This window comes from Oryctolagus cuniculus, chromosome 9 (genome assembly GCF_964237555.1).
Source record: "Oryctolagus cuniculus chromosome 9, mOryCun1.1, whole genome shotgun sequence".
Classification (NCBI taxonomy): Eukaryota; Metazoa; Chordata; class Mammalia; order Lagomorpha; family Leporidae; genus Oryctolagus; species Oryctolagus cuniculus.
Genome location: NC_091440.1, coordinates 68,006,616 through 68,021,898, shown reverse-complemented (window position 1 = coordinate 68,021,898; position 15,283 = coordinate 68,006,616). Strand labels below are relative to the sequence as shown.

At 43.0% G+C, this 15,283-nt stretch overlaps 1 protein-coding gene across 3 annotated transcripts in view; it reads right to left on the bottom strand.

The window, feature by feature from the left end:
- Nucleotides 1–927: 927 nt before the first annotated feature.
- The window catches only part of CYSLTR2 (cysteinyl leukotriene receptor 2), a 36,337-nt gene continuing 21,981 nt past the window's right edge, over nt 928–15,283 (bottom strand). For 2 of the 3 annotated variants that reach the window (XM_051832246.2, XM_051832247.2), the window contains 2 exons: nt 13,244–13,397; nt 928–4,064 (listed from right to left, as the gene is read on the bottom strand). In XM_051832246.2, coding sequence (XP_051688206.2) covers nt 3,020–4,063 — 1,044 coding nt within the window. In that variant the 5' untranslated portion in view covers nt 4,064; nt 13,244–13,397 and the 3' untranslated portion in view covers nt 928–3,019. The remainder of the gene's footprint in view (nt 4,065–13,243; nt 13,398–15,283) is intronic. The other variant, XM_051832244.2, reaches the window with a different exon arrangement.

Here is a 15,283-nt window from a genome sequence, read left to right as displayed (position 1 = left end):
CCTCAGCAAACCTCATCTCACCCTCTCCCAGGTGATGCTCCAGTCAGGTTAATCCCAAGCCCTTCTCCAAGTGTGGACTTATTATCCTTGTTGGAGCATGGTAACCCCTTCTTCTTTGGTTTAATTTTGGAGTGGTGTGTTATCTCAGTAGGCTCAATCAAAAGGGAACCATGGACTTTCGCTAAATGATTTGGGTAGGAGACACCTGTTTCTTCTAGAAACAAGTAAGGCAAGACCTGGCCCTAGGCTGCTTGCTCTCAGCTTGTTCCCCTAAGAGGATTCAGCCATGTGGCAAAGCCTGAGAGGCCTGCCTGGGTTGAGCCTGAAGTTCCACTTCCCTTCATATATCTCAGCCACACAGGATTGTGAAATACCTTTATTGTGCCAGCCACTTGGAGTTGGGTTTTCTGTTATTTGAAACTAAAAACATCCTAAGTGACATAGCAAACCACCTCTGACTGCAGGGAGTGACTCCCAACACCCCAGGGAGGACTCCCTCCCTTCTCCTTGAGGGCCCAAACCCACTGTAGTCCTGTCTACTTTCCTTTCTCCTGTCAGTCTTCCATGTTCATTTCCAGAAGCCTTTATTTTCTTCCTTTTTTAAAAAAATGATTTATTTATTTATTTGAAAGGCAGAGTTACATAGAGGGAGAAGGAGAGGCAGAGGCAGAGGCAGAGAGAAAGAGAAATCTTCCATCTGCTGGTTCACTCCCTAAATGGCTGCAATAGCTGGAGCTGGGCCAGGCCGAAGCCAGGAGCCAGGAGCTTCTTCCATGTCTTCCATGTAGGTGCAGGGGCCCAAGGATTTGGGCCATCTTCCACTGCTTTCCCAGGTCATTAGCATGAAGTTGGATCAGAAGTGGAGCAGCTGAGCCTATGGGCAGTGACTTAACCGATTATGCCACAGCACCAGCACCTTTGTGTGTGTTTTTTTTTTTTTTACTTATTTATTTATTTTTTATTTTTTGACAGGCAGAGTGGACAGTGAGATTGAGAGACAGAGAGAAAGGTCTTCCTTTTGCCGTTGGTTCACCCTCCAATGGCCGGCGCAGCCAGTGCGCTGCGGCTGGCGCACCGCGCTGATCCGATGGCAGAAGCCAGGTACTTATCCTGGTCTACTAATTTGAATTTTAGCTGATTTTAGCTTTAACTGAATTTTTATTTAACTTCAGCAATACAAGGTTGACAGCTAAACATCTCTAAAAGGGAAAAGAGAGTCTGCATCCTATCTTCCCATCCCTGCTTCCTCTCCAGAGGCAATCTCTGTCCACTCTTTTTGCTACTTCTTCTGGTGTTTTCCTCCTATTGCTACATACTTGCCCGTGTAACTCTGCATCATCCCAGCTTTAGTTATGCGTTATTGATGATGGAAGATGGGAACTTAGGTTTCTTACACCTCTCCCTCAACACAATCTCCTCCCCTCATTTTCTGAAAAATATTATAGTGTTTCCCTGTTGACATTATTCTCTGTAAATATTATTCACAGCTCATCCATTTAGTGTGTATGGTTAAATGTTCCCTGTTATACAGCAATTTCTTTTTCTTTTGTATCTGATAACTGCATTAAATTTTCAGTTGCTTACTTTTCTGTGTTGATCACTAGTTCATCACGAACTCTCCAAAAGAAATATAAATCACTCTGAAGGTGTGCAAATCAAGTATTTTCTTATTTTCCTTGGAGACATCCTCCTACAGTCCTTTTGGATTCCTGCTCCAACCTGTGTGACCCTGCTACACACTAACATCTGGGAATTCTCTTCCCCTTTCTCCTATGCCATGTTGTCCTCCCTCTTGATTTAATCTAATGTCATGGTGTTGGTGGTTGGAGGTGTCCTTATCCTTGTGACAGTGCACAAAAAGATCTCCTCCCACTACCTATTGCTTTTCTACATTCTATCAAAAGGGAAGGTATCATCATACTACTCAAAATGTTTATAGAAGTACAACAACCTTTGTAACTTGTTCTCCTTCCTACCCTTTCCTGTTGTGCCCAACCCAAACCCTTAGAGCCTTCTGGACCCCCATCACAAATGATTAACTGGCAAGAGTTAGAACTGCAGCAAAGTCAGTCCAAACCCAAATCTGAAAGCAGAATGGCAATGTGCATCCTCGACCCTCCATCTCCCATGTTCCACACACAATGCCTCCATGCCCTACGGCAGGGTGGGGAAACACTTTTGCCAAGGGCCATTTGGATATTTCTAACATCATTCAAGGACCATACAAAATGATCAACTGGAAAATTAGCCTGCTAGAGATTTAATGAATTTTGAGTCTTGCTTGTGTTTGCTTTGGCAGGGCCAGCTATTCCCTATTCCGGTCCTAGATAAATGCCCTGGTCTGTCTTCTACTCCTCCTATCCCTTCTGTTCCTCAGACAAAAGAGTGGCAAAGGGAACATTCTTACCTTCCAGAGCCAAATGGAAGTCCTCCTTCCCCTACTTACAATCAACCAGCTTTCTCTTGCCTCAATCCTTCTACCCTTTCCCTCTCATTGTCCTTGTTTGGGGCCTTGGCTTGCTTTGTTCTAGGGCAGCCTTTCTTTTCATAGTCGAAGTCTGTCCCTGTATTCTTAGGAAGCACATTTTATCTGCACTGGGGCCTCCAGGGGCTTCTTATTTGGCTGTATCTCAAGGGGTTGAGGAGGGAAGGGGAGTGGGAGAACCCTGGATATAGAGTATGCCTTCAGGTTGCGAATGTAGAAGGCTCGAAGGGCCAGAGATCTGGTACAGGATCTGATGAAAAGCAGGACCTACTGTTCCTGGCACTTTTTCCCAATCTGACATTTCAGGGAGCAAGACTTGTAGGACTTTTCCTTCCTGTATCCCTCATCAGACCCAAACCACTGAAAATATACCTAATGACACTTTGAAGTAGGTCTTATCAACAAAAGTCATGGTCAAGTTCATGTTGGGATTGGATGTTTGTTGGGAAGGCTGTAAACACCAGGTCATTTGGAGATGTCAAGTGCATGGAGGTGGACACAATGGTGCATGAGCAGGCATCACCCAGTAACTCATTACACCTTTGCTTCCTTTCTCAGCCACACACAAACAGGAAAGCTGAACTTTGTCTCTGCCTCCTGGGAATGACCTTTTCTGAGCACAGCCCTTAGTCGGTCCTTAAAGTTCTCCCCAGCAAAGTAGTAGAGCAGAGGATTGAGGCAGCTGTTGGCAGCTGCCAAGACCAGTGTGATGACCACGGCTTTGTGCAATGTTTCTTGGCACTTCCCCACTTCCCACGTGAGCAGGTGCAGGGTCCTCAGTGCGTGGTAGGGCAGGAAACACAGGAGGAAGAGGATCAAGGCTATGATGATGGTGATCAGTGCCTTCTTGTGAGAAAGCCGCAGCCCTGATTCTGGGAGCTCCACCTTCAATAGGGCTCGAACAATGAGCAGGTAACAGACACTGAGGGTGCACAACGGCAGCAAGAAGCCCACCACCAAGGCTATGTGGTTCATGGTCTGCAGTTTGTTGATCTTACCAGGATTCAGCTCAAAGCAGGATGTGACGTTGCCCTTGTGCTCAGAGCCAGTACCCAGAAGCACGATTGAGGAAGCCATGATGAGAATCCAAATGACGCCACACAATATCCAGGCACTCCTGATGCTGGTGATGTGGAGAAGCCGGAAAGGGTGAACAGTGGCTAGGAAACGCACGATACTCAGCACCGTCAGGAAGTAAATGCTGCTATACATGTTGACGTACAAGGAGTAGGACATAATCCTGCAGGCCAGGTCTCCAAATACCCAGTGGGAGCCCCTAAGATAATAGTCAGCCCTGAAGGGCAGTGTACTTGTGAATAGGAGATCTGAAATGGCCAGGTTTAGCATGAAAACATTCACAGACGTGGATTTCTTATAAGGCTGCAGGAAAATATATATGGAAAAGCCATTTCCCAAGGCTCCCAAGACAAATATTATCAAGTATATGACTGGGTAAAATTCTTGCTTGAAGTTATCAATCATGCAGTCCTTGCTACTGTTGTAACTGCTCAGGGTGCTATTTGGTTCCATTTCTGATATGGAGCTGGACAGAGGCATGGGCATGAGTTTTCTCTCCATGCTGCATTAAAAACAAACAGATACAAAAAGTTACTTTGTGCATTTTAGCTTGTTTAAGATTTTTAAAATTTATTTGAAAGGCAGAGTTGCAGACAGAGAAGTGAGCATGAGAGCAAGAGCGAGAGCGAGAGAGGAGAGATCTTCCATCTGCTAGTTCACTCCCCAAATGGCTGCAACTGCCCAGGCTGGGCCAGTCTGAAGCCTGGAGCCTAAAACTACATCTGGGTCTCCCACATGGGTCGCAGGGACCCAAGTGCTTGAGCCATCTTCTGTTGCTTTTCCAGGCACATTAGCAGGGAGCTGGATTAGAAGCAGAGCAGCCAGGACTCAAATAGGTGCTCATATGGGATGCCAGCATCACAGACAGTGGCTTTACCCGCTGTACTGTGATGCCGCCTGCTGTGAGTTTCCTTTTTCTCCCTGCTCAGTGAGTCCATCTTTCTAGATTTTAATGCAAGAGGGAGAAATTTTAGTTTATTCTGTTTGAAACTTGAGTTTAAAAATATTGGTTAAGTTGTCATTATATATTGCTTCCTATGTCATGATAAATGTCCTCATTTGTAGGATGCAGAATAATCGATCATTCATCTGGCTGATGCTGAAGCCTCAGATGTAGGGAAGTGCTGGCCTCATGCCCATGTTGACATGAGTGTCTTCCTGTGATGCTGCAGCCTCATCTGTTAAACAGCAGATTCCTCACCAGAAACCATGGCGGACAGAAAGAAATGGCATGACAGCCAACCTAGAGTTTTATATCCAGCAAAAACATCCCTCAAGTAAGAAGGGCAAGTAAAGAATTTCTCAGTTGATAGATAACTAAGAATTTGTTGCCAGTAGATCTGCCTTAAAAAGAATGACTAAGGGCCAGCATTGTGGCATAGTAGGTTAAGCCATTGCCAGCAATGATGGCTGGCATTCCATATGAATGCTGGTTTGAGACCCAGCTGCTCCATTTCTGATCCAACTCCCTGCTAATGCCTGGGTCCCTGCACCCATGTGGGAGACTGGATGAAGATGTAGGTTCCTGTCTTTGGCCTGGCCCAGCCACAGCTGTTTTAACCATTTGAGGGAGTGAATCAGCAGATGGAAGATCTCTTTGTCTCTCTCTCTCCCTCTCTCTATAATTCTTTCATATAATAAATAAATTTTCAAAAAATGAATGACTAAATGAAAATTCTCTAAACAGAGAACAATTGATGAAATAAGGAAAGTTGGAACACCAGAAAAGCAAAAAGAACTTGGTAAGTAAAAATATGGGTAGATACATAAGCTTTTTTTTTCTCTTTTTGAGTCTTATATTTGATGGTTGAAACAAAAATTATAATACAATCTGATGTGATTCTAAGTGGATGTAGAGAAATTATTTAAGATAATTATTTTATAAATAAGAGAAGATAAAGAGACATAAATAGAAGTAAGTTTTCTACCCTTCACTTGAACTAGCAAAATGTTGATGCTAATAGACTGACAAGTAATGTTGCAATGCCTAGAGTGAAAGTTGAAAAGCTATTCAAATAGATACAATAAAAAACAGTACAGACAAATCAAAATGGAATTCTAAAAAGTAGTCAGGTAACTAACAGGTAGGCAGGAAAAATAAAACAGATAATACAAACAGACAACAAAAACAAAATTGCAGATTGATCCATAATATATAAATAATTATGCTAAATATAAATAGTCTACAGATACCAATTAAAAGACAGATTGGCAGAATGGAATATTTTTTAAATGACCCAACTATATACTGTCTACAAAAAATCAGTTCAAAAAGCAATAATGGCAGGTTGAAAATAAAAGGATGGAAAAAATATAGGTCATTCAAATAGAAGGAAATTAGAAATGGCTCTATTAATATCAAGGGCTTTTAAAAAAGTCCAATTAGAGGGGCTGACATTATGATGTAGCAGGTTGAGCTGCTGGCTGCAATGCCAGCATCCCATATGGGCACTGATTTAGACCCAGCTGATCCATTTCCTATCCAATTCTCTGCTAATGTGTCTGGGGAAGCAGCAGCAGATGACCCAAGTACTTGGGCCCCTGCACCTAGATGGGAGACCCCAGTAAAGCTCCTAATTCCTGGCAGTTTGGGAAGTGAACCACTAGATGGAAGATCTCTCTCTCTCCCCACTCCCGCCTCTGTAAACTCTGCCTTTCAAATAAATAAATCTTTTTTTTTTTTTTTTGACAGGCAGAGTGGACAGTGAGAGAGAGAGACAGAGAGAAAGGTCTTCCTTTTGCCGTTGGTTCACCCTCCAATGGCCGCCACAACCAGTGCGCTGTGGCCAGCGCATGGCGCTGATCCAAAGGCAGGAGCCAGGTGCTTCTCCTGGTCTCCCATGTGGGTGCAGGGCCCAACCAACCACTTGGGCCATCCTCCACTTCACTCCCTGGCCACAGCAGAGAGCTGGCCTGGAAGAGGGGCAACCAGGACAGAATCCAGCACCCCGACGGGACTAGAACCCAGTGTGCCAGCGCCGCTAGGTGGAGGATTAGCCTATTGAGCCGCGGTGCCAGCCCAAATAAATAAATCTTTTTTAAAAATCCAATTCAAAAATCAGAAAAAGACGTTTCAGAAGATATACACATGGCAAAAAAAGCACATGAAATTTGCTCAACATCATTATCCACTGGAAAAATGCAACTGAAACTACAATGGGATATCATCACATACCTATTAGAATGACCAAAATAAAAGGAGTGACAATACCAAATATGAGATCCCTCACTGATTGATCCAGTCACTCTGGAAAATCATTTGGCAGTTTCTTTAAAAAGTGAATATTCCACTATGATACAGTCCAGTCATTGCTCCCCTGGGCATTTACTCCAGGGAGTAAAAAACTTATGTTCAGGCCGGCGCCGTGGCTCAATAGGCTAATCCTCCACCTTGCGGCGCCGGCACACCGGGTTCTAGTCCCGGTTGGGGCGCCGGATTCTGTCCCGGTCGCCCCTCTTCCAGGCCAGCTCTCTGCTATGGCCAGGGAGTGCAGTGGAGGATGGCCCAGGTGCTTGGGCCCTGCACCCCATGGGAGACCAGGAAAAGCACCTGGCTCCTGGCTCCTGCCAGGATCAGCGCGGTGCGCCGGCTGCAGCGGCGGCCATTGGAGGGTGAACCAACGGCAAAAGGAAGACCTTTCTCTCTGTCTCTCTCTCTCACTGTCCACTCTGCCTGTCAAAAAAAAAAAAAAAAAAAAAAAAAAAAACTTATGTTCACACAACAACCTATACATGAGTGAGTGGAGCAGCTTCATTTGTAATAGCCAAAAATGGAAATAAGCCAGCTATTCTTCAATGGTTAAGTGAACTGTGGTACATCATATCATGGATTACTATGCAGCAATGAAAAGAATCAACTATGTGTACATAAGTTGGATAAATCTCCAGGGGATTATGCCATGTGAACAAAACCAATCTGAGGAGACTGCATATAGTATGATTTCATTGCTATAACATCCTTGAAATGACAAAACTATGGAAATGGAGAACTAGTAGATGCTGGGGATTAAGAAGGAGGTGCAGGTGAGGGAGAAGTGGATGTGGTGATAAAGGACAGCCTGAGGCAGCCTTGTGGTGATGGAGGTGTTCTGTAGCATAACTGCACCAGTGTTAATAACGTGGTTGATAAATATTAGAGTTTTGCAAGATGTTATCATTGGGGGAAAGTGTACAATAGCCTTCTCTCTAGTGTTTCTCACAGCTGCATGAGACTCTACAATTATCTGCAAGTGAAAAGTTTAATTTAAAAATAAGTGCGGGGCCAGAGCTGTGGTGTAGTGGGTAAAGCTGCTGCCTGCAGAGCTGACATCCCATATAGGGGCCAGTTCTAGTCCCGGCTGCTCCACTTCCTGTCCAGCTCTCTGCTGTAGCCTGGGAAGGCAGTGGAGGATGGCTCAAGTCCTTGGGCCCCTGCACCGTATGGGAAGACCCGGGGAAGGCTCCTGGCTCCTGGCTTCAGATTGGTTGGTGCAGCTCCAGCCATTGTGACCATTTGGGGAGTGAACCAGTGGATGGAGGATCTCTCTCTCTCTCTCTCTCTCTGCCTCTCCTTCTCCCTGTGTGTAACTCTGACTTTCAAATAAAATAAATCTTAAAAAAACAGGTGTGGTTTGGACACTATACCCTGGGAAGACCACAGAATTCCATCTAGAAAGAACTACTCAACAGTTCTTGTATTTCAGAAAACCCTTAGATTTCACAAGATCTTCTCCACATACGATATCTCTCCCAATGTGTCTTCAGTGCACATCTAGAGGGGTGATCCCAGGGAAAACAGGAAGATCTCAGTAGCCTTGTTGCCATTAGAGATCAAGCCAAACTGCTCAATTCTAAGTGTGTTTCTGGTGGTCTTGGGCTGGGAGCATTGATGGAAATGGAGTTTCACCAAGATTTATCTGAAGTCCTTGCTGCCTTGAGCAAATACGGCTGGGGCTGAGTTCCACTGGATTGGGCTCTAAGTTCTGTGAAACACCTTTAGTCGCTTGCGCGCGCGCGCGTGGGTGTGTGTGTGTGTGTGTTGTTGTTGTTGTTTTCCTAGTAACAAGTCCTCCCAGTCCTCCAAGGCTTCTTAGTTATCTGATCAGATTTGTAAATTGGTAAAGTGGGAAACTTGTTTTCTAACCTTCTAACTTCAGCTCCATGGTCTGTCTGTTGTCCTGGGTGTTGTCTCCACAGGGGAAAGTCTACAGGGGAAAGACTGGTGGGAGCCCCACTAGTCTATCCTCTGACTCATCCCAGGCACAGATCAGTTAGAAGAACCATCACTCTTTGGACAAATTTTGTCCTTTGAATAAACTTTCTGTCACCAACTTATCAGGGCTTCCTCCATCAAGTTTGTGACTGCGAGAATGACTTTATTTCACTTTTCAGCTCTGATAGGAGACAACTGAACTTTGCCTAAATTCCAGAGACACAGGTCAGACCGGGGCCATCCTTACAAACCCCTTGCCCTCTCGTAGGGCCACTCAGCCCCTCTCCCAGACCAGGTGCCTGCTTCCTTCAGCTCTCCTCTCTGTAAGGCCTGGGTGCGTGACTACCTCTACAACTGGCTCCGTTTCACCAGAGGCAGTCTGGACGGGCCATGGCACTTTAGGGAACTTGATGACGGGAACAAGACGGCTTACGTGAGAGGCACTTCAGACCACAAGGTGAAGAAACCTCCAAGAGAGGTTGCCTTGTGTCTGAGAGAGATTTGTGTGTAAAGCTTTATTTTATTCCTGTGTTCTGGGGGTTAATGAGTGCCAACTCTTTAATTAGATAAGTTGATAAAATTGCCAAGGACTTCAACCAATTCTGATGTCACTCTTTTTTGATGTTTTTCGAAGTCTGTTTTTTTATATGTGAACTTTCTTTCCTCTCTTTTCAAAGGGAACGTAATTAGCCTGTTTCAGTGTTAATTTCATATGCAAGTGAAGCGGCTTCCTTTTTCTTTCTTTTTTATTCTCTATTCTTCCCCTCATTTCTCCTCTTTTAGGAAATTAGCGATTACCTTATCAAAAGACTTATTCACTTTTAATATGTACAGTCTAGGAATATCTAGCCCAGATAAATAGTCAAAACATCTGAGAGAAAGAAAAAACAGGTTATTAAACTGTGTTTCTTTTTGTGGAAACTGAAAGTACATTTACATAATAGCCTTTATCATTATAATTACAAGAAAAGAAGACAAAGCACTATCTTCAAGTCAAAAGAAGATGAGAATTTTGACATGTTTCGGTTTCTTCAAAAAATTACTTTAATTTGAAAGCTAGTGTCAGCGCAACATTTCACTTTGGATAAAGCCAGATCTAAATTTCTTTCGGTTAAACTGAGTTCCCTAGAGTGGTTGTAGGAATTAAGCAAGATTTCATTATTTCCATTACTTGCTTAAAATTTAAAATTATGCATATAATTATAAATTATATATCTATTTTATAACTTTTATAAAATTTGAAATTATATTCAACTAAAGTGTACAGTAATAATAAATGCATAAAAGGATTAATTTTATGAAATTCTTATAATGCTGGAAATTATAAGGATTTAATGTGTTAACTAAAATTGTTACTTTTTTATCCTTAACTATTTTTAAGACCTTAGACAATAACTAATTAATAATAATCTTTAATGCCAAAATTATTTCTACATGTGAAACAGACATAAATACAGTCATTAAATATAGTTTTTAACTTAATTTCTTAAAATGACAATAGATTTACAAAATATCAAATGTTTTTGAATGATATATTTATATGTTAAAATTGTTTAAATTGTATGAAATAAATGCTAACAGATAAAAGAATATTTCAATAATTTGGATTTTCTCTCCTATTTCTTTTGTGCTAAAAAAGTAATGTCAATTACTTTCTTAGAAATGATAATATAGATGATTAATACAAGGTGATACAAATATTTGTATAGCTTAAGTATGATTTTCTGTTTATTTAGGAACTTTTGAAATGTTGGAATAGTTTGTTCAAAGGCTAATATTGTTGATATACCTATTATTTCGTTTAATTGATTTAACTTTAGGGCTATAGTTAAGTTCTTTAAATTTATAACCTGTTGGTATATTTACATGTCTACATAAGCCTAAAAATGTAAAGGCATATCAATAAATACTGAGGGTTGTTACATGAATAATGTACAAAAAGTAAAACTAGAATTTGTGTTTTTTAAATATAAAACAATTAAGTTATTTTTAATGCCTGCATTAGTACAGATTTATGTTTCTCAGTAAAGTATTCTGTTACCTTTTGGTGCTTTTGACATACTTCTAAATTTTCTTCTACAATTCATTGCATTATAAAAAAAGATTAAGTTCCTAATAACTTGTGTTAATTACTGTGTTTTTTATGATGTTGCCTATATTTATTTTTCGAATCTAGATACTTGTGACTTACAACTTGTCTCCTTGAACAACTAACTATTGTTTTTCCAATTCAGAATAATCAAGCTATCACCACGTCTTTTGAGCTTAAACTTAAATCTTTGTATTTCCTACAGTGGTCATTAGCTAACATAAGAGCTGTTCTGGTGCTGTTCTGGTGCTGGTGCTCTTCCTGCGGTGCCGGCACCCTGTGTGGGTGCCGGTTCGAGTCCCGGCTCCACTTCCCATCCAGCTCTCTGCTATGGCCTGGGAAAGCAAGTGCTTGGGCCCCTATACCCACGTGAGAGTCCTGGAAGAAGCTCCTGGCTCCTGGCTTTGGATTGGTGCAGCTCCAGCCATTGTGGCCATTTGGGGAGTGAATCAGAGGATGGAAGACCTCTCTCCCCACCCTGCCTCTTTCTGCCTCTGTAATTCTGCCTTTCAAATAAATAAAATAAATAAATCTTTTTAAAAAAGCATTGTTCTTCATCCTACAAAAGACAATGGGAATTACAATTCTAAATAACCCTTGGAGTTTTAATTAATTTAAAATTATTATGAGAGCTCTTTTTTTTAACCAAACTTAGCAACAAAAAGTTGATAAATTAAAAATAAAGGTTTTTTTCTCAGTTAATTATATTGAAGTATATTATACTACTATAAAAACTTGGACGGATTACATATTTTTTTGTTTGTTTCATCTGCTTGAAAGGCAGAGGAACAGAGAGACAGAGATGGAAAGAGAGATCTTCCATCCACTGGTTTACTCCCCAAACACCCACAACATCTAAAGCTGCATCAGGAGCCAGGAACTCCACCTGGGTCTCCTATGTGGGTGGCAGGGGCCTGAGCACTTGGATCATCATCTGCCCCTTCCCAGGACATATTAGAGGAAAGCTGAAACAGAAGTGGAAGAGCCAGATCTGAAGCCTGGCACTCCAATAGGGGACGCTGATGTCCCAAGCAACAGCTTAACCTGCTGCTCCCCACTGTACACCCCATTTTTAAGTTAAAAGAAGTATGCTATTGCTGAAGCACAAAGATTACCGTAATAACTACGTACCAAAGAATGTTTCCCGGGACTCTAGATTCACAAGCCCATTTTCTTTTGTGCCCTGGGAAGTCTGAACAAGCACACCTGCTGCTGTCACTTAACTGCCTGGGGAATGTCAGGGACCTGTTGTTTATTTCAGCCTTTCCTTAGGTCTAGCAGCCTTTTGCTTAGGAGCAGTGGCTGCTGCAAGGCTTACAGAAGCCGTAAGTCAACTTAGTTAACTTAGTTCTAGAGTCTCCACTAAACTTAATGGCTTTCCAATGTTCTCATTGATAGAAATAATTCAGGACTTTTCAGCTACTCCCCTAATCTCTTTTGCAGTTGTGCTAACTTCCCTCCAAACATCACGATCCACTGCTGTGACATCCTCACCCTAGCCACCTGCTGCCCTCATCTGCAGAGGAAGCCCAGGACTGAATGCACCTGTTAGGGAACTATCCCTGCCTTGTAAGGAACTCCTAGAGTCTCCTTGGACTACCCCTGATTTCATTTTGTTGGTTGTGGCTTCATACTAAAGAAGAAAAGCTAAAAATTGCCAAAACAGGTTATCTTACCACTGACTTGAATAGACCCTTGAAATACCAGCTCTTTCTAGGGATACAGTAAGTTCAGACGCCTAAATAAATTGCCTCATTCAGACCTGCCAGCTCACAAAAGATAAAAGAACAGATGCATATACTGATACATGGAATATGATTTTGTATTAGTTCATAGCTTCAAAATGCTTCAGAAATGGAGATCCCTTGACACTGTCAAATCTGTAAAGTAGACTATAAATTAAAGATGCTTTGTTATGCCTAAAATGAAATTTATAATAAAAGTAGAATTTAGTGGCGGGTATTGGCCTCAGCACTTAAACTGGCACTTGGAACACCCACATGCCATATCAGAATGCCTGGTTCAAGTCCCAGCTCCTCTGCTTCCAATCCAATCCAACATCCTGAGAGACAGCAGGTGATGGTTCAAGTACTTGGGTCCCTGCTATCCACATGCGAGACCCAGATTTGGTTCTGGACTCCTGGCTTTGACATAGTCTAGCCCTGGGTGTTGTGGGCATTGGGGAGTAAATCAGTGAAGGTAAGATCTTTCTTCCTCTCTCTCTCTCCTCTCTCTCTCTTTCTCTCTATCTCTTATTATGCCTTTCAAACAAAAAAAATGATAATAAATTTTAAAGTACAGTTTAGCAAAAACTGCCTCATGATAGTCCTACAACAGAGACACACTGGCGATGAGGCTGAGCCCATGGAGGTGGGCTCACCTCATTTCTCGCATGCCCTACCTGCATCACCACAATCCTTGTCGGCCTGGGACAGGGGGACGTCCAGTGCCTCAGGCTCCTCTGAACACTGTCGGTTTCTGAGTGTGAGTGTGTTCCAGCTGCTGATGCTCATTCCCAGACTGCGAGAAGAGTTTTCTTAGCTGGAGAGTTTTGTCTGTAACAGTAGGGGAAACAGCGCTTCATTTTATAGCCCCAATTTGGGAAATCCCAACTTGTTCCTCCCATAATAAACTCACACATTTCACTGGTACAACAACCCTTCGGGCACAACCTAAGCCTTTATGAGTGGGAGCGAAGATTGGACTTCTCCTGGTTTAAAACAAGAGGCACTTCTTTTCCTCTGCATGTTTGTCTGCACTGGAGGTATCTGCCTGGCTCTCGAGACAGCTGCCACCAAGTACCGAGAAAACCTCCTTCCTGTAGTGATCAATGATCCTTAAATTCCCAATATCAAAACAGTCTCCCCCAGGGTGGGTGCTGGGCCTAGTGGTTAAGACACTGGTTTGGACACCTGGGTCCCTATATCTGAGTGTCTGGGTGTGAGTCCTGCCTCTGGCCCTGGAATTCAGCCTCCTGGTAATGCAGATGCTGGGAGTCAGTGGTAAGGGCTCAAGTACTTGAGTCCTGGTCTGTCACCTTGAATTCCTGGCTCTGGTTCCAGTTCTGGTCCAGCATTGTAGGCACTTAGGGAGTGAACCAGCAGATGAGAGTGTACGCTCTCTCTCTCTCTCTCTTTCTCTCTCCCTCTCCCTCTCTCTGTCTCCCTCCCTCCCTTCCTCCCTCCCTCCCAAATAATTTATTCAAAAATACAGTCTACCCACCAGGACAGTCTCAACATGGACACTGGACTTACATGTATCTGTCCCCCACTAACTTAATTGGTGTAGTCAGGACAAATGTTAGACAATTTCAGATGTTCAAAACTATTACTCCTCTAGTGAAATATGTTTCCCTAAAAACTAGACAGAGGGGCCAGCGCTGTGGTACAGTACGTTAACTCTCCACCTGTGGCACTGACATCCAATATGGACACTGGGCTGATGCTCCTCTCTTTCAGCTCTCTGCTATGGCCTGGGAAAGCAATGGAAGATGGCCCAAATGCTTGAGCCCCTGCATCCATGTGGGAGACCTGGAACAAATTCCTGGCTCCTTGCTTCAAATCAGCACAGCTCTGGCCATTGCGGACATTTGAGGAGTGAACCAGCTGATGGAAGACCTTTCTCTCTGTCTCACCCTCTCACTGTCTAACTCAGTCAAATAAATAGATAAAATCTTAAAAAAAAAAAAAAAGCCTCCAAAAGAAGCCATGTGATGCAGCACCCATATCAAAGCACTGGTTTGAGGCTCAGCTGCTGTTGCTCCAGCTCCCTGCTAATGCACTTGGGAAGGCAGTGGAAGACAGCCCAGGAGCTTGGGCCCCTGTCACCAGCCTGGGAGACCTAGATGGAATCCCTGGCTCCTGACTTCCTCCTGGTCCAGCCTTTGCTGTTGTGGCCATTTGGGGAATGAATAAGCAAGTGGAAGATCTCTCTCTGTATCTCTCTGTGTGCCCTTCAAATAAGTAAATAAGTAAATTAAAAAATAATAATAAAAAGTGCAGCCCACGCTGCTTCAGAGAGTGCCCAGGGGAGAACTGCCTCCATGTGCTGAATGCTGTGCAAGCAATGACTGGCACAGCTGGGATAACGCAACCAGAAAGGCTCATCCTAACCCTGTGCCTGGCCCTAGTAAAAGTCATAAATTACATAACTTCTGCTCTGGAAGCCTAGGCTTAAATTTGAATTCTTTAGGCAGAATCGTCATGGACAATCATATTGTCCTAACTTCTTCTTTAGCCAAAAAGAGGTTGACGCTGGAGTAAACTTTTCTTGCGGTACCTGTATAAATAGTATCGATAGTTCACGACCATGATGGGGAGCCTCCTGGATGTCAGGAAAAGAACAGCAGGATTTGGGGGGAGATATTTTCATGGCCTGGGTGTGATCATCTGACTCCCTGTTTGCAGAGGTTATTTGTGTTTGTTTCTGTAAAGTTCTGCTT